Source organism: Salmo trutta, chromosome 11, assembly GCF_901001165.1.
Source record: "Salmo trutta chromosome 11, fSalTru1.1, whole genome shotgun sequence".
Lineage (NCBI taxonomy): Eukaryota > Metazoa > Chordata > Actinopteri > Salmoniformes > Salmonidae > Salmo > Salmo trutta.
The window spans coordinates 3,657,997-3,680,365 of NC_042967.1; the positions used below are offsets into that span (position 1 = coordinate 3,657,997).

General features: G+C 43.9%; 2 protein-coding genes across 2 annotated transcripts in view; both read right to left on the reverse strand.

The window, feature by feature from the left end:
• Nucleotides 1–1,894: 1,894 nt before the first annotated feature.
• LOC115202092 (mannosyl-oligosaccharide glucosidase) lies at nt 1,895–13,703 on the reverse strand. Its single transcript, XM_029765976.1, has 5 exons — nt 13,581–13,703; nt 8,184–8,543; nt 6,092–6,315; nt 5,612–5,805; nt 1,895–4,630 (listed from the first exon to the last, which is right to left on the reverse strand). The coding sequence occupies exons 2-5, from the start codon at nt 8,533–8,535 to the stop codon at nt 2,869–2,871; spliced, it is 2,532 nt and encodes an 843-aa protein (XP_029621836.1). The 5' UTR covers nt 8,536–8,543; nt 13,581–13,703; the 3' UTR covers nt 1,895–2,868.
• Nucleotides 13,704–14,191: 488 nt separating this feature from the next.
• The window catches only part of LOC115202094 (programmed cell death protein 4), a 38,757-nt gene continuing 30,579 nt past the window's right edge, over nt 14,192–22,369 (reverse strand). Inside the window, exons 9-12 of the mRNA XM_029765978.1 lie at nt 20,516–20,623; nt 17,337–17,447; nt 16,754–16,893; nt 14,192–16,087 (exon numbers count right to left, since the gene is read on the reverse strand). Coding sequence (XP_029621838.1) covers nt 16,036–16,087; nt 16,754–16,893; nt 17,337–17,447; nt 20,516–20,623 — 411 coding nt within the window. The 3' untranslated portion in view covers nt 14,192–16,035. The remainder of the gene's footprint in view (nt 16,088–16,753; nt 16,894–17,336; nt 17,448–20,515; nt 20,624–22,369) is intronic.

The window sequence follows — 22,369 nt, forward strand, 5'->3', positions numbered from 1 at the left end:
GGTGTGTGTTTATGGGTCTACCATATGTATCATTTACTCAGACCCAAGGCCCATGATGACCAGATTTGCATTATCTGGTCAAGGGGTAAAATTCTAAGGCAACAATATATTACCTACGCACATTAACCCAGCAGTACTGCACTAAACCAGTGGTATTCAAAGTCGGGGTCACGTGGGAACTGCAGTGGTTTCACCAAAATGTAATACAAATATATATATAATAATTAAGAGTACAGGTTATTGTATGGGACAATATAGATATGTTTTTTTAGGAAGATAATCTGAAAGATACAATGTTAGAGTAAATTAACTTATTAGTTTCTTTTCACTTTGATAAGAGATGAAAATGCAATGAATTGAAGGTTATTTGTTGATGTAAAAATCTAAATTTAGCGAATTTAATGACGTGTCATTTGGGGTGGGGTGCGGTGGGGTCGCAACAAATTCTTGGGGACAAAAAATGGGGTCCCCCCCAAAAAAAGTTGGGTTACCACTGTGCTCCGCTGAAAAAGTGTGAACACCACTGTGCTCCGCTGAAAAAGTGTGAACACCACTGTGCTCCGCTGAAAAAGTGTGAACACCACTGTGCTCCGTTGAAAAAGTGTGAACACCACTGTGCTCCGCTGAAAAAGTGTGAACACCACTGTGCTCCGCTGAAAAAGTGTGAACACCACTGTGCTCCGCTGAAAAAGTGTGAACACCACTGTGCTAAACCCTCTGCACTGTCGGCCTCTCCTGTGGAACCTCGGACACAGCAGAGAGGCAGGTAGCCTAGTGGTTAGAGCGTTGGACTAGTAACCGAAAGGTTGTAAGATTCAATCCCCGAGCTGACAAGGTAAAAATCTGTCGTTCTGCCCGTGAACAAGGCAGTTAACCCACTGTTCCTAGGCCGTCATTGAAAATAAGAATTTGTTCTTAACTGACTTGCCTAGTTAAGAAAAGGTTAAATAAACATCTCCTCCCTACTGGACAACAGAGTGAGCTATCACTTCCACACTCAACTGTTGGCTGCTAAAATTCCCAGGGTTTCTAGATTAGAAATTACATTTGGAAGATTTCAGGAGGCTGGAAAATCTGGGGACTGTTACAGGAATTTTATTGTACATTGGAACTGTTCTGGGCTAACGACGATGAACAATGAATGTCTCTGTAGATCAATAAAAAGGATAATTCACCATTGGCAGAATGTGAAATAAAGACAACGGCAGTTGTGCTTATGTTTTTTAATAAAACATTTCCAGTAGCCTACTTCCCAAAAGTGAGGCAAATTACATGAACACATAAAAGACGTCTGCTTTATGTTGGTGATGATAGTTTAAAGATCAATGCAACATTCAGTATTTCTAGGTTTTTCACCTTTTACATTCATTCTCTAACTAGCTACAAGACAGTGCCGCTTCCTCCTGAGCATAGGCTTATTTATAGAACTGCAAACCTGACTGCGACAAGACCGACCTTGAAATACACATCTATTCAAAAGGCTGTGATAACATGAAAGCCAGAAAGATTTCTGTCCCAGGGTCACGCGGAAGCTGTAAACCAACATCAGTGCATTCAGGAGCCAGGCCCTCTGTAATGGTGTACACACACTGCTGTGTTAATAAAGATCTAGCGACTGAACACTATGCTCCTGTCGTGTTTGTATGCGTCTCGACTCTCTGCATGTCAACGCTTGAAAAGAAGTTGACACCGGCGATGCACTCCGAGCCTCTCCATTTTATCCAATTCAGCATTGGGCCCCTTCACAACGACGCCTCGCCATGGTAACCGGGCGCCGCAGAAACAATGACTCTCGGCGGATTGACGTCAGCGGCTGTCCTTCGTGTGTCGCAGTCTGACAAAGGACCAGGATCAGGCTCTGACAGTGGCTCTTTCTCAACTCATCTTTCCTCGATTCCTCGCATCATCTCTCCTCGCCTTTCTTAAAACCCATCGAAGGAGGAGCTCCCAGGGAAGGGTCCATGGACCATCTCGTCCAATATGGTTGAGAAGGCTAGGAGAGAGGATGCAAGGAATCAAAGCAAGACAAATTGACCCAGGCACCGGTTACTGATCTGAAGGGTCACTCCTATCAGAAGTGTACATTATCAGCTGTAGTTTAATACATCTTAATAAGCACTGCTATAAACTACACAAAAAATATATACTTTCATTGAATTTCTAATATTTCATGATTGGTTACCAAAACCAGAGGCTAGAGTAACACCACCACACAACAGTACATATTGAGAAAACAAGTGTCTTCTTAAAAGGCGATAATGACATCCTTCCCACAGAAAAAAAGTAATCAGCACAAGGCTTTGACACATTTATTGTTCTTTTCACTGAAGATGTAACAAACCAACGCAATGAAGTTACTCATGTTATTCCGTGCCACTCAGGATATCTGCTACCAGTGGAGATACATCTGTGTTTTTGCATTGATAAAATGAACAGGAAACCGTTTGTGTACAGCAGCAAAACATTTGGCAAAAACAAAACTTATTTCTCAATTTTATACTGGCTTAAATGAGATTGTATGAGGGGACAAAGCAACCAGAAACAAAATTAACCTAGGGATCAGATATTTGTTAAGACGGAATATACTATTTCTTAAAAGGTTTCTGCCATCAAACAGACTTCTCTCAGTCAGGTGGCACTTGGGGAGTTCATTGATAAGTATATGGGGTATTCAAAAATAACCTTTCATCCGTTCTTTAGGGTATGGGCTTTGTACAAACTCTCACTGAGACAGTTAAAGGGGAAGAATTGGAACATTAGAGTTGGCCCACTGACTTAACATCTGTTGACGTAAAAAATTTAAAAAAATGGCACATTTTTTGAGAACATCTTACAAAAAGCGAGATGAGATTTTTTTTAGCATCAGTGTCAATACTGCTCAGCCATTATCAAAACAGTTAGTGCCGACCAGCCAGTGAAGGGGTGGCTCCCTTGCCCACTGCCCGTGCTGTCATTGTACTGTTCCCAGATATACCCAGTCTCTGCATACTCTCTGTAAACATTGTTCATGATATTAGTTCTGAGTTCCTGGTAGAGGGCGGCTGCCTTCTCCTGATATGGCCCCTCAGTGTTGCCATAGTGGTGCAGGGCCCTGACGGCCAGGTAGTTGATGTTGATCCATATGGGGCCCCGCCAGTATGGGGCGTCATGCTCCGTGTTGCGCTTCATGTAGAGCGGGTCGGCCCTGGACAGAGAGCGAAGGCCGTAGGGCGTCCACAGCTTGTCCACGTCCCTCATGTCTCTGAAGATGTGCTCTAGCTTGGGCGAGTCGGGCGTCAGGACGTGTAGCAGGAAGGGGAATAGGCTGATGTAGCCCAAAGCATTGACGAACTGCGACTTGGGGGCCCGGCGGACCGAGCGCACCAGGCGCGCCACGAGAAACTGGTGCCTCGGCTGCCCCGGGGGCACGTACACCTTCTCCTGCTGCAGCGACACCGCCTGCGTGTGGTTTCCATAGTCGCTGAAGGAGCGAAGCTGGTCTGACCAGTGCAGCTCGTCCAGCAGTGCGTTGTCGCTGAGCGTCTGGTGGGTGCGCTCATACTCCTCGTGGGGCTCTCCCAGCAGCCGGGCCACCCTGGCCATGATGCCCGACGCCAGGGCCATCCAGCAGTGCAGGTCCACATGGCGCTCCTCGGCTGACGGGTGCGAGGCCCGCGGATAGTCATCCAGGCCGGACGTCAGCGTCTTGGGATTGAGGAAGAGGTTGGTGTCCTTGTCGCGGCCCCGCCAGCGGTAGGAGTTGGGCAGCGGGCCTGTCTGGGTGGTGTTGTACCACTCGAACCACGTCTGGAGCCGGGGGTAGAGCCTGCGGAGGAAGGGCAGGGTGGGCCGTGAGGACTCCGCGTCCGGATTGGCCTGGAGCTGCTCCACCAGCTTCTGCAGGGCCAAGAAGAGGGTGGGCGGGTTGGCGTTCTCGTTGCGCTGCACCACAAACTCAGCAGGGACCTTGCTGCGTGCCTCATCGCCCAGGATCTGCTCCCGGGGAATCCATCCCTCCATATTGACCAGGTCCAACCAGTGAGCCGTGACCTCCCGCGTCACCTGGGGGTCCCACTTGCTGAGCAGCAGCTGGTGGAACCCTTCGTCCCACAGGAACCCCCGGGGGAAAAAGGAGCGTGAGGGCACAGCGGTGAACAGGGCACCCTCGGGGTAGAGCAGCGGGTACTCGTTGTACACCGACTGGACCACCGACTGGCCGTAGAAGTAACCCATCCCGCCCAGCATGTTGCTCAGCGCCGCCTTGCTGAACTTCACCTGGGCATGGCCCAAGCCTTTGGCCTGGAGGCCGAACGTCTTCTCGAACTTGGCGTCGAACGCCGCCTTCCTCTCCCCCAGCTCCTCCGTCATGGCCGCCGCTGACAGCTGGTTGGGACGGTTGCGGAAGCTACCGGACTCGAACAGGACCTCAATCTGGAAGGGCATCTGGACAGTGACCTGGTGCAGGACAAAGTCGCTCTCCTTTCTGAGGTCGGCTGGTTTCGGCTGGTGCGGGGGCTTGTAGGTGTCCACCGCGATGTACTGCCTCTTCTCGCCAGAGGGGGGGCTGTAGACGAATCTGCGGTTCAAGCTATTCCTCACGATGTCCGTCAGCCTCTCCAAGCCTGGCGACAAGGTCTGGAGGTAGTTGTAGCTAAGGAAAGGAGGAGAGAAGACGAAGGTGAACCACCCTGAAGGTAGTAGGAATCTCTCATGTTCTCGTCTTGCCAAAGCTTCCTCTCAGAATTGGAGCAAGGCACCAATACCCTTGGCCTGCCGTCACCATAGGATTTTATACCCTTTAGAGTGCAGTGGCCTCCTGGAAAGTGGCATGACCTTAAACCTACATCTGTGATTTCATACTACTTCAGCCAAGGGTCAGGGATAAAGAGTACCGCATACTGACCGATGTGTTATGTTGAATGAAAACAATGCTCCTTTTCAGTTCTTTCTTGTCTAAATGGCAGACACACTTGTGATAGGCTTGTTTGCTTGCTGTGTTCCTGCTCTTCCTACCTTCTATTCAAAGCTCTTTTCTGGCCTGCGTTATGGCTTGATTGTGCAACCTCCTCATGAAACCTTGCTGTCCCTTCAATTTCTATGCATTGGAGTCTCTATTGACCTTGTCCTCACCACTGGAACAGATCAATGTCTCTCTGTTTTGTCCCTCAAAAGGTTGAACAGAACCTTTATATCAGAGCCAGAACAGCAGTTTGGCTGGCCATCTTCACCGCAGACACTGAGGACATGTCCCATTACTGCTTTGTTTCTCAATGCATTGCTGTAGCAGTTGTGCCTTTATTAATATGCAATGCTTTGTTTCATACTGCATGATTTCTGTCACATATCATGTTTCTCTCTTGACAGGCTCACAGATTTTATTGAAAAAGATAGAAATGGCACATAATACATTTTTTCACTTAGAACATTTTCTTCAGATATTTAATATTGCTTGGTATTATTTAAATATGAGTTAATAGGGACTAGTGTGGCACATTTGTCCACTGTTTGCAAAAGTCTCTGTTTTTGGAATGACCTTTAAAGCATGCTATTGCTAATTTGGGGTACATTCATTGAGTTCTATTGGTTTTTGGGTACGAAAATGCTAACGTTAGCAGTTTGGGAGAGTGCCTACCTGGCATATTTGGCACTGGAGGACTCCCCGGCAACAGGCTTGCGGAAGGTGATCTTGAAGTTCCCCAGCTCCTCTGAGAACCCAGTGATGGAACCCAGACGGTTCCTCTCCTCCACGTGGGCCTCCAGGGAACCCTGGGTGTCGGCAGCAGCATAGAACATCAGGGAGATGACTGGCGCGTGGGGAGCCGAACTCTGGGGGAAGGAAGAGCTGGGTCATGTTCAGTAAGAAGGAGAAAACGTTTTGAAACCTAGTGAAATGGGAGAGAAAAACTCTGTGCTCAGTAGCATTCTCATTTATTTTAATTTTTTTTCAATACCAGGAGACAATATGAATAGTTTCAAAACTCAAATGTCTTTCAATGTAAGACAAATAATCGGAACAAAATATTCCTGGTTAATTGCCAGGTGGGTTTAAAAGTGTGTGAATGTATCCCACCACCCGGTTTAAAGGTGTGTGAATGTATCCCGCCACACTCACATGCTGCTTGGCTGTGATCCTCCAGGTCCAGTCCCCTCCGTGTTCACCGCCCATCCTCTTGACGAACTCCGTGGTGAGCGTAAAGTCGCTGTCATGGATCTCCTGCACACCAAAGCTGAGGCCATCATGCATCAGCCAGCCGTAGCCCTGCAGCCGGTCGCCCTGCTCGCATGTGTGCCTGAGGTTCACATCCACCTCAGAGAACTGGCGCATCCACATCATCCCTGGGATGTAGAGAAAGGGACACACAGAATTTATTAATTTATTTAAATCATTCCCAAAAATATTAAATGTTAAACATGTAAATGGATTACGTATATAATCCAGGGTTTCCATTAGAAAAATGTGGCGCTGGACATTTGGCCGGCATTTTAATTTACGGGACATTTAAGCAATGTACCGGATCCATATGCATTGGGTGCGTAACCTGATTAGAGCGTCCACCCACAGTGCTCAGATGGAAAGAAATGGCATTTACTTTATGGTAATTCATTTTAACAAAACATGCCATTCGAGGATGCAAAAGCGTGTCCTTCCTACCGAATTCTGATGAGCAATTTGAAGAATAACTGTCCACATTTACTTTTCCTCCGCCAACAAGACGAGTAACGAAAAACAAAAATCACTAGCCTGTCAATCTACTATCCCCATAATAGAAAACAATGACCTATTCTATTGGTCAGCTTGTCGTTCTGTGCGAGAAAGAAAGACTATTCCAAACAGAGAGGGACAGTTGTTCAACGATAGATACCACATTTATACAACCAGTAGGCCCAGACTACATTCCAAAAAAACACAAAAAAAGCAATGAGGCTCACGTTTAGTTTAAAATGTTAATCAAATATTATTTATTCACATTATAAGCGCAGCAATGCGCAAATGGCAGTAGGCTACACGCGAATGTTCGTTCCCTAATGCAATCAGCGTTTTCATGAGACAGAGATGAAAACATCCATTAGAAATGTTGAAAGAGTGGAGATCTAAGACAACTAGCCGGGTTTGTTAATATGACTAAGATTGTTTCCAACAGCACAATGAAAGAACGTTGGTTTCAATGGCATATGGAAGTCTTTGTAAAAAAAATGATTACCTGCACGTTTGGTTGGATTTTGGCTAGGCTACTGTGAAGCAAGGTAAGACATGCCTCATGCTATGTAGCAAAACGTTAAGGTTTCAAACAATTAAGTGTATGTTTTCAAAATGCATACTGCCTCCAGCTCATTGCAACGCGGTGTGTGATGCGCTGAAGCCTGCCAAGTTGTCTATGCACTTGAATGGCGAATGGGAAGCTCGCTTGAATTACCAATTGAGAAATAAAAATATAGGACTAGGTTTAGTCTTCCAAACTGCCATATCGCCATGTTACGGCGAGTGTCTACGGAAGAGAGAGAGACCACCTGTACTAACTAGCTATCTAGCATGCTCTGAACACCTGTGTGTAATGGAAGGCCACCAGAAACGTGTTGTCACTGAAAAATACTGTTGGCTGCAACTGTGATAAAGCCGGATAAAAGTGTACAGTATAATTTGCATTTGTAAAATGATTTTGATGTGAGATGAAAGTAAAAGGGCTTTATGTTTCAGTAAGCGAAAGGTTGCTAGACCAAAACCCCCGAGCTGACAAGGTAAAAATCCGTCTTTCTGCCCCCGAACAAGGCAGTTAACCCACTGTTCCCAGGCTGTCATTGTAAATAACAATGTGTTCTTAACTGACTTGCCTAGTTAAATAAAAGGTTAAATAAAAATGTTTCTAGAACCATATCGCAATTAAGAATCAATTCACGTTTAGATAAGAGTTTTGGCTGCCAGAGCCAGTCTACCTCTGAAAATAACATAAGATCCTTGAACCTTAAGGAGTAAAGGTAGGCTCCTTAAGAGGTAGAGTCGTAACATAAACCCTGATATAAACTACATATAATATGAGGATAACACAATAAGTTATACAACTTATTTCCATTGTGTTCCTCTGGTGTTTAGCAAACAGGCTAGTACCGCTTGCCACATAGCATACAGAGTTATTTCCAGCTGCCACTTTAGTCAATAGTATTAGCAAATATTTAAGGGTGAATGTAGAGAAACGACAGTCTTGTACCTGTGACAACAGATCTGGGGCTCCTGGTTTTCATCCCAAAGTAGACCTGGGGTCGGTAGGAGCCCCAAAACCTCTCAGGGGACACCTCAGCACTGGTGCTGTTGGCATCGAGGACGGGCGGCGAGTGGTGGAGAGTTACCACCCGTTTGGCCAGCGAGGAACGCATGTAAAGGGCATAGAAGAACCAGGTAAGGCTGAAGATGCAGAGGCCGATGGAGATATTGATGAAGATTTTGCCGATGTCAAGCTTTTTTTTTTTCTCCTTGCGTTGTAGGGTGGCAGGTTTCTCGTCTTTCCTTGTGAGAGGGGGGTCAGCCTCGCCGGTCACCACTCTCTTCCTCTGCCTGCCCATCCTTCCAGCTGAGGAGGAAGAGAAGGATACTGTGGGTGAATGTCAAATTTCTCTCCAATTCCTCACGTCCTTCTCAACAAAGAGGGAAGCGAGGAGAGGACACGAGGAAAGGAATGCTCTCCACGTTTATAGGTAATATGAACATGTCTACACTATTTTCATAGCCGTGTATAAGTTCTACCCAGTATGTTATCATATTTGGTTACCATAAAAAGAATGACATGCCAGTGCTCTTAGTTTATAGAATAACAGGGACAAAGTCATTACCATATAAACATTAGCCTAGACCAGGGATGGGCAACTGGCGGCCCTTCTTTTGAAGGCGGACCAATGGATGTGGGTACGCAGACCCACTGCGGCCCCTCATGATGAATTCTGTTTTTTTTTGTGGGCCACACCCCCATCAATGTTGTCCATCCCCGGCCTAGACCTTAACTGCTTTTAGCAATGCTATCATTTACACACTAGCGTTGCTTGGAATTAGCTTGCAAAAAAAATGAATATTCCGCAGGAATTTAATTTCAAAATCAACCACAAAGACCAGGGAGGTTTTCCAATGCCTCGCAAAGAAGGGTACCTATTGGTAGATGGGTAAAAACATTTTTTAAAAGCAGACATTGAATATCCCTTTGAGCATGGTAAAGTTATTAATTACAATTTGGATGGTGTATCAATACACCCAGTCACTACAAAGATACAGGCGTCTTTCCTAACTTAGTTGCATGAGAGGAACGCAACCGCTTAAAGATTTTGCCATGAGGCTAATGGTGACTTTAAAAAACAGTTACAGAGTTTAATGGCTGTGATAGGAGAAAACTGAGGATGGATCAACATTGTAGTTACTCCACAATACTTACCTAATTGACATAGCAAAGAGGAAGCATGTACAGAATAAAAAATGTTCCAAAACATGCATCCTGTTTGCAACAAGGCACTAAAGTAATACAGCAAAAAAATGTGGCAAAGCAATTCACTTTTTGTCTTGTTAGGGCAATTCCAATACAACACATTACTGAGTACACCCCTCATACTTGCAAGCATAGTGGTGGCTGCATAATGTTGTGGGTATAATAATGCATACTAATGCCCCTTCCCTGTGGCTCAGTTGGTAGAGCATGGTGTTTGCAACGCCAGCATGGTGTGTCCAACGCCAGGGTTGTGGGTTCGATTCCCACAGGGGGCCAGTACAAAAAAAAAAAAAAAAAAACAGTACTATAAGTCGCTCTGGATAAGAGCATCTGCTAAATGACTAAAATGAAAATGGTATGCTTGTCATCATTAAGGACTGGGGAGTTTTTCAGGATAAAAAAATAAATGGAATGGAGCTAAGCACAGGCAAAAACCTGGTTCAGTCTACTTTCTACCAGACAATGGGAGATTAATTCACCTTTCAGCAGGACAATAACCTAAAAGACAAGGCCAAATCTACTCTAGTGTTGCTTACCAAGAAAACAGTGGCAGAGTTACAGTTTTGACTTAAATCCACTTAAAAATATGGCAAGACCTGAAAATGGTTGTCTAGCAATGATCAACAACCAATTTGACAAAGCTTGAAGAATTTTTAATAATAATTTATAACATTTCTATAGCACTTTTCATAGAATTTCAAAGCGCTTCAAGTGGAAAAAACAAAAAAGCAATATATCACGACAGGTCAACCAAAATAGGCCAAGTCTTTGGAAGCTGCAATCCTCCGACGATGGAGAGGTTCATGGCTTGAGGAGAGGGAGCCAAAGGATGGTAGATGATGATGGAGTCTGCTGATGATCTTGTAGAGGGCAAGTCTGGGAACCAGCCTGAGTCTTACAGCCACTGGACTTCTCCTCTTCCACTCAGTGTAGCACCCACTTGTGATGCCTCAGTAGCTCTGGGCGTCAGAAAGCTCACCACACAAAGTTCAAAACAGTAGCCAGTCGTCCTCACTACTGTCGCAGCACTGTTGTATACCTGTAGCTCCCATTCCTCTCACGCTTCAGGTGACTCCTCAAATGATGTTCTCAGAAGATCAGGAATTGGCAGCCAGATGAAAGAAAAACACAAAATCATGGGCAAATGTTGCACAATCCAGGTGTGAAAAGCTCTTAGAGACTTACCCAGAAATACTCACAGCTGTAATCACCGCCAAAGGTGCTTCTACAAAGTATTGACTTAGTGGTGTGAAAACTATTGTAAATTAGATATTTCTGTCTAAAAACATGTTTTTACTTTGTCATGGGGTTTTGTGTGTAGATGGGTGAGAAAAACAATCTATTTAATCCATTTTCAATTCAGGCTACAACACAAAATGTGGATTTACATTTTTATTTACTTAACCTTTATTTAACTAGGCAAGTCAGTTAAGAACAAATTCTTATTTACAATGGCCAAACCCAGACAACGCTATGCCAATTGTGCGCCTCCCTTTGGGACTCCCAATCCCGGCCGGATGTGATACAGCCTGGATTCGAACCAGGGACTGTAGTGATGCCTCTTGCACTGAGATGCAGTGCCTTAGACTGCTGCGCCACTCGGGAGTCAAGGGGTATGAATACTTTCAAGGCATTGTATTATATGACAACATTGTGACGTTTTTGTTGGTTTTGGTTTTCGGCTGTTCGTGTCCCTTCGTCGCTCATTGGGCAGACAGAGCGGTCTTCTAGTCAGGCTCTGTAGATGGGCACATCGCTCACAAGTATACTACTCGCCAATGTCCAGTCTCTTGACAAGGTAGACGAAATTCGAGCAAGGGTTGCCTTCCAGAGAGACATCAGAGATTGTAACATTCTCTGTTTCACAGAAACATGGCTCACTCGGGATACGTTAGAGTCGGTACAGCCACCCGGTTTCGTCACGCATCGCGCCAACAGAAACAAACATCTCTCTGGTAAGAAGAAGAAGGGGGTGTATGCCTTATGATTAACCAGTCGTGGTGTGATCATAACAACATACAGGAGCTCAAGTCCTTTTGTTCACCTGACCTAGAATTCCTTACAATCAAATGCCGACCGCATTACCTACCAAGAGAATTCTCTTCGATTATAATCACAGCCTTGTATATATACCGATGTAAGAATGCTGTTCATTGATTACAGCTCAGCATTTAACACCATAGTACCCTCCAAACTCGTCATTAAGCTCTAGATCCTGGGTCCTGGACTTTGACGGGCCGCCCTCAGGTGGTGAGGGTAGGAAACAACATCTCCACCCCGCTGATCCTCAACAACGACGAGACGGCCTGCAGAGAGGAGGTGAGGGCCCTTACAGTGTGGTGTCAGGAAAATAACCTCACACTCAACGTCAACAAAACAAAGGAGATGATCATGGACTTCAGGAAACAGCAGAGGGAGCATCCCCCCATCCACATCGACGGGACAGTAGTGGAGAAGGTGGAAAGTTAAGTTCCTCGACGTACACATCACGGACAAACTGAAATGGTCCACCCACACAGACAGCGTGGTGAAGGCGGCGCAACAGCGCCTCTTCAACCTCAGGAGGCTGAAGAAATTTGGCTTGTCACCAAAAACCCTCACAAACTTTTACAGATGCACAATCGAGAGCATCCTGTCAGGCTGTGTCACCGCCTGGTACGGCAACTGCTCTGCCCACAACCGTAAGGCTCTCCAGAGGGTAGTGAGGTCTGTACAACGCATCACCGGGGGCAAACTACCTGCCCTCCAGGACACCTACACCACCCAATGTCACAGGAAGGCCAAAAAGATCATCAAGGACAACAACCACCCTAGCCACTGCCTGTTCACCCCGCTATCATCCAGAAGGCGAGGTCAGTACAGGTGCATCAAAGCTGGGACAGAGAGACTGAAAAACAGCTTCTATCTCAAGGCCATCAGACTGTTAAACAGCCGTCACTAACATTGAGTGGCTGCTGCCAACATACCGACTCAAATCTCTAGCCACTTTAATAATAAAAAAATTGGACGTAATAAATTATCACTAGTCACTTTAAACAATGCCACTTCATATGTTTACATACCCTACATTACTCATCTCATATGTATATACTGTACTCCATCTTGCCTATGCTGCACGGCCATCACTCATCCATATATTTATATGTACATATTAATTCCTTTACACTTGTGTATAAGGCAGTTGTGAAATTGTTAGATATTACTGCACGGTCAGAACTAGAATCGGGTATAGGATCTGAGTACATCCCCAATGATTTCCAGAAAGCAAACACATTCTAACCGTTCTAATTGGTCACAGAAACCGATGGGTTGTGCCAGAGCCACACGTGGGTAAAGCAGCATTTTGAAATGATTAAATTGGCTTTGATACCCCAATTGCTGATGACTTGCGTTGTACAACACCCCTTATTTTCACGTCACCAAGAACTACTGAATTATGTAGCAAACAGACCAGCAGAATAATTCAGTTGGAGTTGTCAGGCAAATCTCGCTGAGGAACTGCATGGGTCAACAACAGACCTACGTTCGGGAATTCTGTTTCATTTATACATCCCATTAGATTTTTGTTCTTCTTCTGGAATTCCGCCTGCATAAGGACAAAGCCTACAGTCAATCTACAGAGGAAATTGAATTTTCACACTTCTGGCGGGCTATTCAGTTATTTTGTAAGCTAATTGCCAACAACGCCAGTGTGTAAATAGTAGCGTTTCTAAAAGCAGTTAGCTACCTCGACGTCATCTTTTAGCCTGGCTAATTATAATGCACCTGCCACTGCAACTACACAACTAGCTAGTAGTTTGCTACCTAGCTAGCAAATGTAATGTTGCCTCGTCGACTATGAAAATGATTAACCTGCAAAGCTGCATAAATAAATACCTTTTAAAGCTATTACAATTTTTTATTTAATTTTTTTTAGGAACTGCGCTAGGCAAAGCATACATTTTAACCTTTCGGCTAAAGCTAACTGGCTAATGAATGGTTAGCAAATCGGTGGCTGTCACTAAGCTATCGGGCAGACCTGTTTTAGCACGAGTTCGCAGAATTTTTAAACGAGCTTTTATGCCAATAATGTAGCACATAAATCACCGAGAAATGTACTATACATCCTGTAATATGGACAGTAAACGTCAAACTCACATTTCAAATGAACTGAATATCAGCGGCACATAATTCGCGCTAGTTCCTGATCCCCTCGCTCTCGTGAAACACTGACGTGTACATCGTGTTGACGGGCCACGTCAGGGGCATATTCATTACGCCCATTCTGTTGCAAAATGTTTCTTACGCGGAAGAAAACGTAACACCTACATGCATTAGTCGACTTTAAACTCGTTTGTTGCTAAACGGAACGTCCGCAACTCTGATTACACCACAGCTCGAGTTGTCTGGCCAGAGGCCACAACATTCAATCCATGCACACCATTCTATTCTGTAAGGAACAGGCTGAAAAATATATACTTTGGACATGCTGTACACAGACCTGAACCATTGCATCAGTAGTTGACTATGACATTTGGGACTATGCCATTCTAAGTGTGTTCACTGAACCAGAATATGCAGATATTAAAGTCCAAATTCATGTATTCGAATTGGGCCAGGTTGTGCAATGCATTATAGTGTTGATCATTGTTTATCATTCAAGCACATCAATTTGCTAACCAGTATGGAACGAGCATTTATTTGATTGTCATATGCCTAGCAATAGCATGTAACAGAAACTGGTTATACAAAAATGTCCCCAAAGAATATTACACTGAAGAGAAATATGGAATTTTATTGAAATTATTGTATAATGAACTGCATGAGAAAGGGAGTTGGAAACAGTTGAACCTTTTAAAGTGTTTTATAGCAATACACAGTAATACAAAGATGGCTCTGTGGGGCTTGTGTGTAAAAACCCACGTTTTCTTTTTGCGATGCATTCACAAATGCATTGAAATCCATAAACTGTAGTTGGTGTGATTGTACATGTAATAAAACTGTTAAGGATTTTCCTAAATGTATCAGCTATGAACTTTTCAAAACAAAACGCTGTATAGTAAGTGAAATGGAGAATGGCAATTAGGAACGTGTGGCTCCGAGCTGATGAGTAGGAGTAAACGCTGACGTCAGGCGCCTCCTCTCAGCCCTAGGTGGCGATGACCACTCACTTCTAGCTCATTCTTAAAGCCATTCCCAAACCAGTTTACGTAAACAAAACAGGGGTGATGACACACTCAACCTCACTAGTTGTTTATTTTTTTATTTTATTTTTTTAAATCAATCAATGTTCCCCCATCCTGAACTCTCACATTACGATTGAGCTTATTACTTTACATATTGGTCAACAAAGGCAGGAAAAATTCATTGCATTCTCATACGAGACCCTAGATCAGCGATAAGACTTCCGTTTCCTTCGCGCTCTCCTAGGGCCAGACCTGGGTTCAAATGTATTTTCAATTACTTATTGAGCGTTTGATGTAGCCTGCCTGGAGTGCCTGAAAGGTAGGGAGACTAAATTCATTGGTTTCATTGTGCCAGACAAGTCTAATCCAGCGCAAAGTATTTGATAAACTGACTTTTTAAACCCAGGTCTGCCTAAAACAGATTCCACTAGATGACATGTAACAGCTGGAGTATGAGAATGAAACATCACAATACCAACACAAAAGCCTGCAAGGTGTTCCAGTTTGTCAACAGCTCAGCGAAAGGAAGGGGTTCTAGAGACCCTGCATATTTGTACTGTATATTTAGAGAGACGTTAACCCTCCCATTCTGACACTCAATTAGTGTACTAGAAGGGAGAGGCCTTCCACTAAGGGGAAGAAGGAAGGCCCTGATCTGGGCTCTAGTTATAAACCTGACAGGCTTTTGTGACTGCTGCTGTGCTTATAACAGTTTAAGAACCCTGCCTAGGAACAGTTGAACCACCCTGCCTGTGGAGTGGACAGATAAATAACCCAACTGACAGAGCAAAATCACCATCAAAAATAAAAATTAAGAACCATATAACTTTGTCTTTGTGTAATTACAGAAACCTTTGGCCAAACAAATGCAGAGGTCCATGTCATTCCAAAGAGCGATTCAGTTCATAAGAGCTTGCGATGCAATATGCCGATGACGAGTTGTCTTTTTTTGACAAGCGCTTTGTATTTTTATGAGCGTAATACATGCAAAGCGAAAAGAAAATTAGAGAAAGACAGTCACCGGTGTAGCAAAAAAAACAAGCAAAAATAACCCGTGCCCAGCACAAGACAATACATAATCCCTTTTCCACTTCCCATTGACCCTTAACCCCAGCTTAAGTGACTCCATTTGACCCCCCTTTATCCAGGGCCTTGACTCAGACTCAAAGAACAGACCGAAAAGAATGATCACCAACCCCGGGAATTTAAAAAAAAGAAATGACAAAAATGACAGAAAAAAAAAAGTAAAAGATTGCCCGTCTCCTTGGTCCTCCTTCACCTGAAGTCAGCGTTGGTGTGGGTGAGTGAGTGGGTGGTGATAACGAAGGGCCGGAGATAAATCAGGGGAGTCTGACCGCGAGCCTGCCCAGCCTCAGGCCTGCGGTTTGGAGGGGCAGAGGGACGCCGAGCACCCCCCCTCCTCCACACTAGTTCTTGATCAGGCCCCCGTCTCCCTCACTCACAAACCGCTTCCGTCCCCTAGTGGACAGACAGAACAGGCGAATCAGTACTTCATAGGCTACCAATGAGTTGAGGATATGAGTCCTCAGCCTTACAATGCAAAAAACACTTGGGGCCTAGTGAAAAGCTATACATAAAGTAATTAATATACTCATATTGAGTGGGGTTACATGTACGCTAATAACTTGATATTACTCAAGACTATGGCATTATTAATGTAAACACAAGTATGCATACTCTGATTAGTCTAGTTTTATCAAAAACATAATGACTTTACTATACAGCCCCTCCAGGATTTGGCAGAGATTGTGATATTTGCAGGTAAACATGCTTTATTTTGAAGCAGCAATTCTGACCTTTTGTATGAAAAAATGCAATAATTTTGTCCAAGTTGTGAAGAAAATTAGGTTAAAGGTTTGTTGACGTGTGGCTTGATTGAATAATTATGCGGTAAATGTGCGTTGATTGGTTGAAATCACAAGCCCTATTTTTGTATTGTGGTGATGGGTCAACATTTTTAGTTTCATGCAGAAATAGTGCAGTGACTGGTCAAATTTGCAAGCCCTCGCATAATATGCAGGGAATTATTGATTTTTGCATAAAACAAATGCGATCGCAGAATCAGGAACTGACTATACCCAAGAGACAAAATGAGAGTTTGCGCCACTCAACACTGGGACTGACCTGGAGGGACAGGAGTCTCTCAACTGTTTGGTGATAACAGACTCCTGGTAGCAGAGGTCCGTAAAGGACTCCATGATGGAGTGGGCGTGGGGCACATCCAGGGTGATCTCTGGCAGCTCATCGTACACACGCTGGAAGCCCTGGTTGTTACAAGAAGTCAGAGTAAGCAAATCCTACAGTCAAAGAACACTTTCAATCATAAGACATGATTCAATTCTGTCACTTGAGCTTGTCAGGAAACAAATGAATATGCCTTGACAGTGACACGAGAGAATATCACAATATATACTGTGGCTATAGCTAGAGAGAATATGGCCAAATACTGTAACTATATCAGCAACAGAAAATAGGCCTTGACTGAGTAGTTACAGATGGGTCTACAGACGGGTTTAAATCCACAAGGTCTGACGTTGACAATTAATACTGGTTTAACATTTGAGTCATGCTATGTTAATTGTAGTGCTGGAAAAGAAAAACCTGCAGTCCTATCACTGAAAATAGTTTTTAGAAGTTTAAAAGTATTTTTTTGTGCTAGTGCTACCAGTGAATTTGTTGCTACTTTCTGGTGCTTAAGGGGACGTACCCGGTTCATCTGGTCCACTGTGACGAGGCCAATCTTCCAGAAGGCCTGGAGGAGCTTACACATCATCTTGACAGCCGTGTCCCCCTTGGACTCCAGCACCATGACAACAGCCTGGTGACCAGCCAGGAGAGAAGGAGAAAATGCATTGGACTTCGTGCTAATGTCTACGAACAGGATGTTCATGTACAAAATGATTGGAAAAGTTCTGTCCCAAATGGCACCCTATTCCCTATATAGTGCACTACCTTTGTCCAGCGCACTATAAAAAGGGAATAAGGTGCAATTTGGAACGCCGGTTATGTCATGCACACAGTGTCTTAAATATTCCATTATGTGCAGCGGCAGCTTGACCAAGATGAGACTGAAGGAAGAATTATTTGACACAATAAAAGGCGCTGGTAATTTTGCCATTTTCAGACTAGTAAAATATTTTCAGTGAGGTTTCAATCCCTTATTTAACCACATTGGGGCAGCATTGCTTTAATTCTCACCACAGTGAATGAATTTGGCATGAAATATTTTGAGTAACTGATTATATTTGCATTTAATTAGTATCTAGGATGTTGGTGGAATAATGTTTGGTAATGATTTGCGAGATAACATGTCAGACAAAAACAATAAATCAAACTTTCTTCACAGCAGCATGGACCATAAACATGAAGGTAACACACACTACCGTTCAAAAGTGTGGGGTCACTTAGAAATGACCTTGTTTTTGTTTTTAACATCAAATTTATCAGAAATACAGTGTAGACATTGTTAATGTTGTAAATGACTATTGTAGCTGGAACAGCAGATTTTTTAATGGAATATCTTCATAGGCGCACAGAGGCCCATTATCAGCAACCATCACTCCTGTGTTCCAATGGCACGTTGTGTTAGCTAATCTAAGTTTATCAATTTAAAAAGGCTAATTGATCATTAGAAAACCCTTTTGCAATTATGTTAGCACTGCTGAAAACTGATTAAAGAAGCAATAAAACTGGCCTTCTTTAGACTAGTTGAGTACCTGGAGCATCCGCATTTATGGGTTCGATTACAGGCACAGATCGGCCAGAAACAAAACTTTCTTCCGAAAGTCGTCAGTATTCTTGTTCTGAGAAACTAAGGCTATTCCATGCGAGAATTTGCAAAGAAACGTAAGACCTCGTACAACGCAGTGTGTCCCTTCTCAGAACAGCACAAACAGTCTCTAACCAGAATAGAGAGAGTGGGAGGCCCCGGTGCACAACTGAGCAAGAGGACAAGTACAGTGGGGCAAAAAAGTATTTAGTCAGCCACCAATTGTGTAAGTTCTCCCACTTAAAAAGATGAGGCCTGTAATTTTCATCATAGGTACACGTCAACTATGACAGACAAAATGAGAAAAAAAATCCAGAAAATCACATTGTAGGATTTTTAATGAATTTATTTGCAAATTATGGTGGAAAATAAGTATAAGAAAATAAGTAACCTATGGTCACGACGCACCCTTTTTGGGTGAGGATCATAGCAGCCCCCCCCCCCTCTCTCCCTCCCACCACAGGTTTATGATGGTCATAAATACCTAAAACTCTTTACCCCACTCTGCCAAAATGAAGGTTGAGAATCCCTTTGTTACCACAGAGAAATACTTTGCAGTACGGTAACCTTCAAAGGGTTGAATAATGTAACAATATTTCTGTATTCAAACTACTTGAAATGGTCGGTGGACACTTAAGGGACAGTCATGTTGAGTTTGTTAAATTTGGTGATCTCATGAAGGACAGGAAACACACATTACTGTCTTTTTGGTTGTGTACACTTTTCAATTATGGGGTTTGCATCTGAATGTTGTATAAAATATGAAACTATTTAAGATGTAATGCGATTTTAGCCTTCTAAAACGAGATATGAACACAATTAAGGTTTCAACTAGTCAGTGGCCACGCCCCCGTGAGCACAGACATTATACCCAAACATCATGGAATCGCCCTCCAAGGCAAGTACTTCTAAAGGACTCCCGACAAAATGTACATTAGATTAAAAAAAAACACGCTACATGTTGAAATGGTTGGCGATTTAAATATATAGTCAAGATAATGCCGGGACAGTGTCCCCACGTTGAAATGGCTACTACTCGAGACCAAAACACGCCGGGTGGTTCAAACTTCAACTCTACCAAAGGACAAGACCAGAGAACGTGGAGAGCATTCCCACATTGTAGATTTCTTAGCCATTTCAATCTAAATAACAATTATTCAGACTGCAGCTGTTTAAGTACTTTAGTCTGGTAAACGCAACCGGTCGAATGGTACTCTGACGTATCCATCATAACAAGCTACAACTCCGAAAGACTGATCTCTGGTGGACCAGAGACTTTGTTGACAATCGATCCAGCAGACGGACCGGCGATCGCAGAGGGGGACAACAAAGGCATACAAAGCGTAAATTTGTAAATTGCCATTTTCAAATGAGCAGTTGTTCAAAGTATAAGCATTTCCAGGAGTATAGCGCATGTATGGGGTCCACTGAGTTTCCCGCTCGAGCTGGCCACACCCCTTTCCTTTGTTTACCAAGCCATCATATAGGCTTAGCCCACTAGGGACTTTTCAGTGTATCATGTCAGTAACCAATGTATAACTAATTGTGTGTGTTTATGTAATTCTGTGATTGATTAGTTAGTAAATAAATAATTAAGCCAATTTGTATATTGCTGATTCATGTTAGGGTTTGTAACATTCAAGAATGAGACTGAGGTATCAATACATTAATAGAAGACAAAATCGACAAGAAAATATCTGAAGCATTATAGTCGGGAAATTGAAACTCTAAACAACTTTCCCATGGTGCCCAAACTTCCTAGTGAAATACTGTTCTGTGACTCGTTTAATCATGGAATAATTACTCAGAGAATTGATTTGAGAAATATAAGTCTTCACATTTAATGACAGTAAACACTACAACACTATAGTCTTACCAATAGTGAAAAGGCAAGTAAGATTACACCATACGTCGCAAACTAGCTATATAACTATTGAAAGTACAGTAGAGCCATCACTGATCCGCTATCAATATCCTTATGTGCTGACAACAAAGGCCATGTTCAGTATGGAGAAACTCCATGCAGTTGTCCAATAAAATATTTTTGCTTTCCGTTGCAAAACATTTTGATACAGTGTGTCCCAAACAGGACACAAAGCGCTTTTAGTATTTTTTACCTCATAGACAAGCTCGTGGTGGAAGTGAGGTACTTCTAGGTCACGCAGACAGCGCTCCGCCTCCTTCACCTCTCCCGATACAAGGTACTCCTTCAGCAGCAAGTTCATCTGAAACGCATATCAATAAAGTATGAATCAATCAATCTCTCCATCATACCAACCATCATTCACCACCCATGGATAAAACACTGCCCAATACAGATTTGACCAATAAGGTTTCAAACCTGGTTCTCTAGACTTATCCCACTGAGCTAAAGCCTATGTCCCAATAGATAAAAGATGCATCTTATCTATAGTTTCAGACATTTCTCAGCAGTGACAACCGGACCTTGTTTATTTGGTAGTGCAGGGTTTTTCCTGTTTAATACAGGAAGTCATGAATCGGCTAGAGGACTCCCAAGCGATCACTGGCTGGACAAATTGGTCATTGAGCATCGTGATTGACTATTTGCTCAAACAATGTCTGCTTTGTGTGTAGTACTCAACCCTCATGTTTCTGTTCAGTTATGAATCGTGAGTGCAGCTGCAATTCCGCAAACCCTTGGTGACTCAGGCTTACCCCATTTAGTCAATTTTTTGGGGGGGCGATAAATGTTGGTCGACCAACAGCCTCTTTAATTGAGCATATAGCCATTTTTTGTTGTTGTTAAAGTCACTGTGTACAAGACACCTGTTTGATTCTCGCCTTTCTGAGTAGACTAATCCATTGTGGAGGCAGTGGGGATGGCACAGTCCATCAGACATGTGCTACTGAAATTGTATAGGATTATAATACATAAGCACAATGGTGCAACACTAATATCATTTGATATATTTTCTCCTGCGTTGGATAGAGGTCGCTGCCGTACATACCTACAGTCATAAGACGCAGGCCTTCTTATTGTACCTAGAATTTCTAAGCAAACAGAGTCTGCGTCTCTCTATTCATGTGAGAGACGCAGACTCGGTCTCAACCTTTAAGTGTTTATTGAAGACTCATCTCTTCAGTAGGTCCTATGATTGAGTGTTGTCTGGCCCAGGAGTGCAAAGGTGAACGGCAAGGCACTGGAGCGATGAACTGCCCTTGCTGTCTCTGCCTGGCCGGCTCCCCCCTCTTCACTGGGATTCTCTGCATCGGACCCTATTACGGGGGCTGGGTCACTGGCTTACTGGTGCTCTTCCATGCCGTCCCTAGGAGGGGTGCGTCACTTGAGTGGGTTGAGTCACTGACATGATCTTCATGTCCAGTTTTGCACCCCCTCAGGGTCGTGCGGTGGAGGAGCTCTTCGTCGGCTATTGTCAGCCTTGTCGCAGGGTAGTACGTTGGTTGTCTGATATCCCTCTAGTGTGTGGGGGCTGTATATAGTGGGTGGGGTGATATCCCGCCTGGTTGGCCCTGTCTGGGGTTATATCTATGCAGCCTCCAGTATCTATGCTGCAATAGTCTGTGCCGGTGAGCTAGGGTCAGTGTTTTATCTGGTATAATTCTCCGGTCTCATCTGGTGTCCTGTGTGAATTGAAGTATGCTCCCTCTAATTCGCTCTCTCCCTCCCATCCCGGAGGACCTGAGCTCTAGGACCATGCCTCAGGACTACCTGGCCTGATGACTCCTGGCTGTCCCCAGTCCACCTGGTTGTGCTGCTGCTCCAGTTTCAACTGTTCTGCCTGCGGCTATGGAACCCTGACCTGTTCACCGGATGTGCTACCTTGTCCCGGGACCTGCTGTTTTCAACTCTCCCTCTCCTGCTGTCTAGACCTCTGAATGCTCAGTTATGAAAAGCCAACTGACATTTACTCCTGAGATACTGACCTGTTGCACCCTCTACAAACCCTGTGATTATTATTATTTTACCCCTGCTGGTAATCTATGAACAT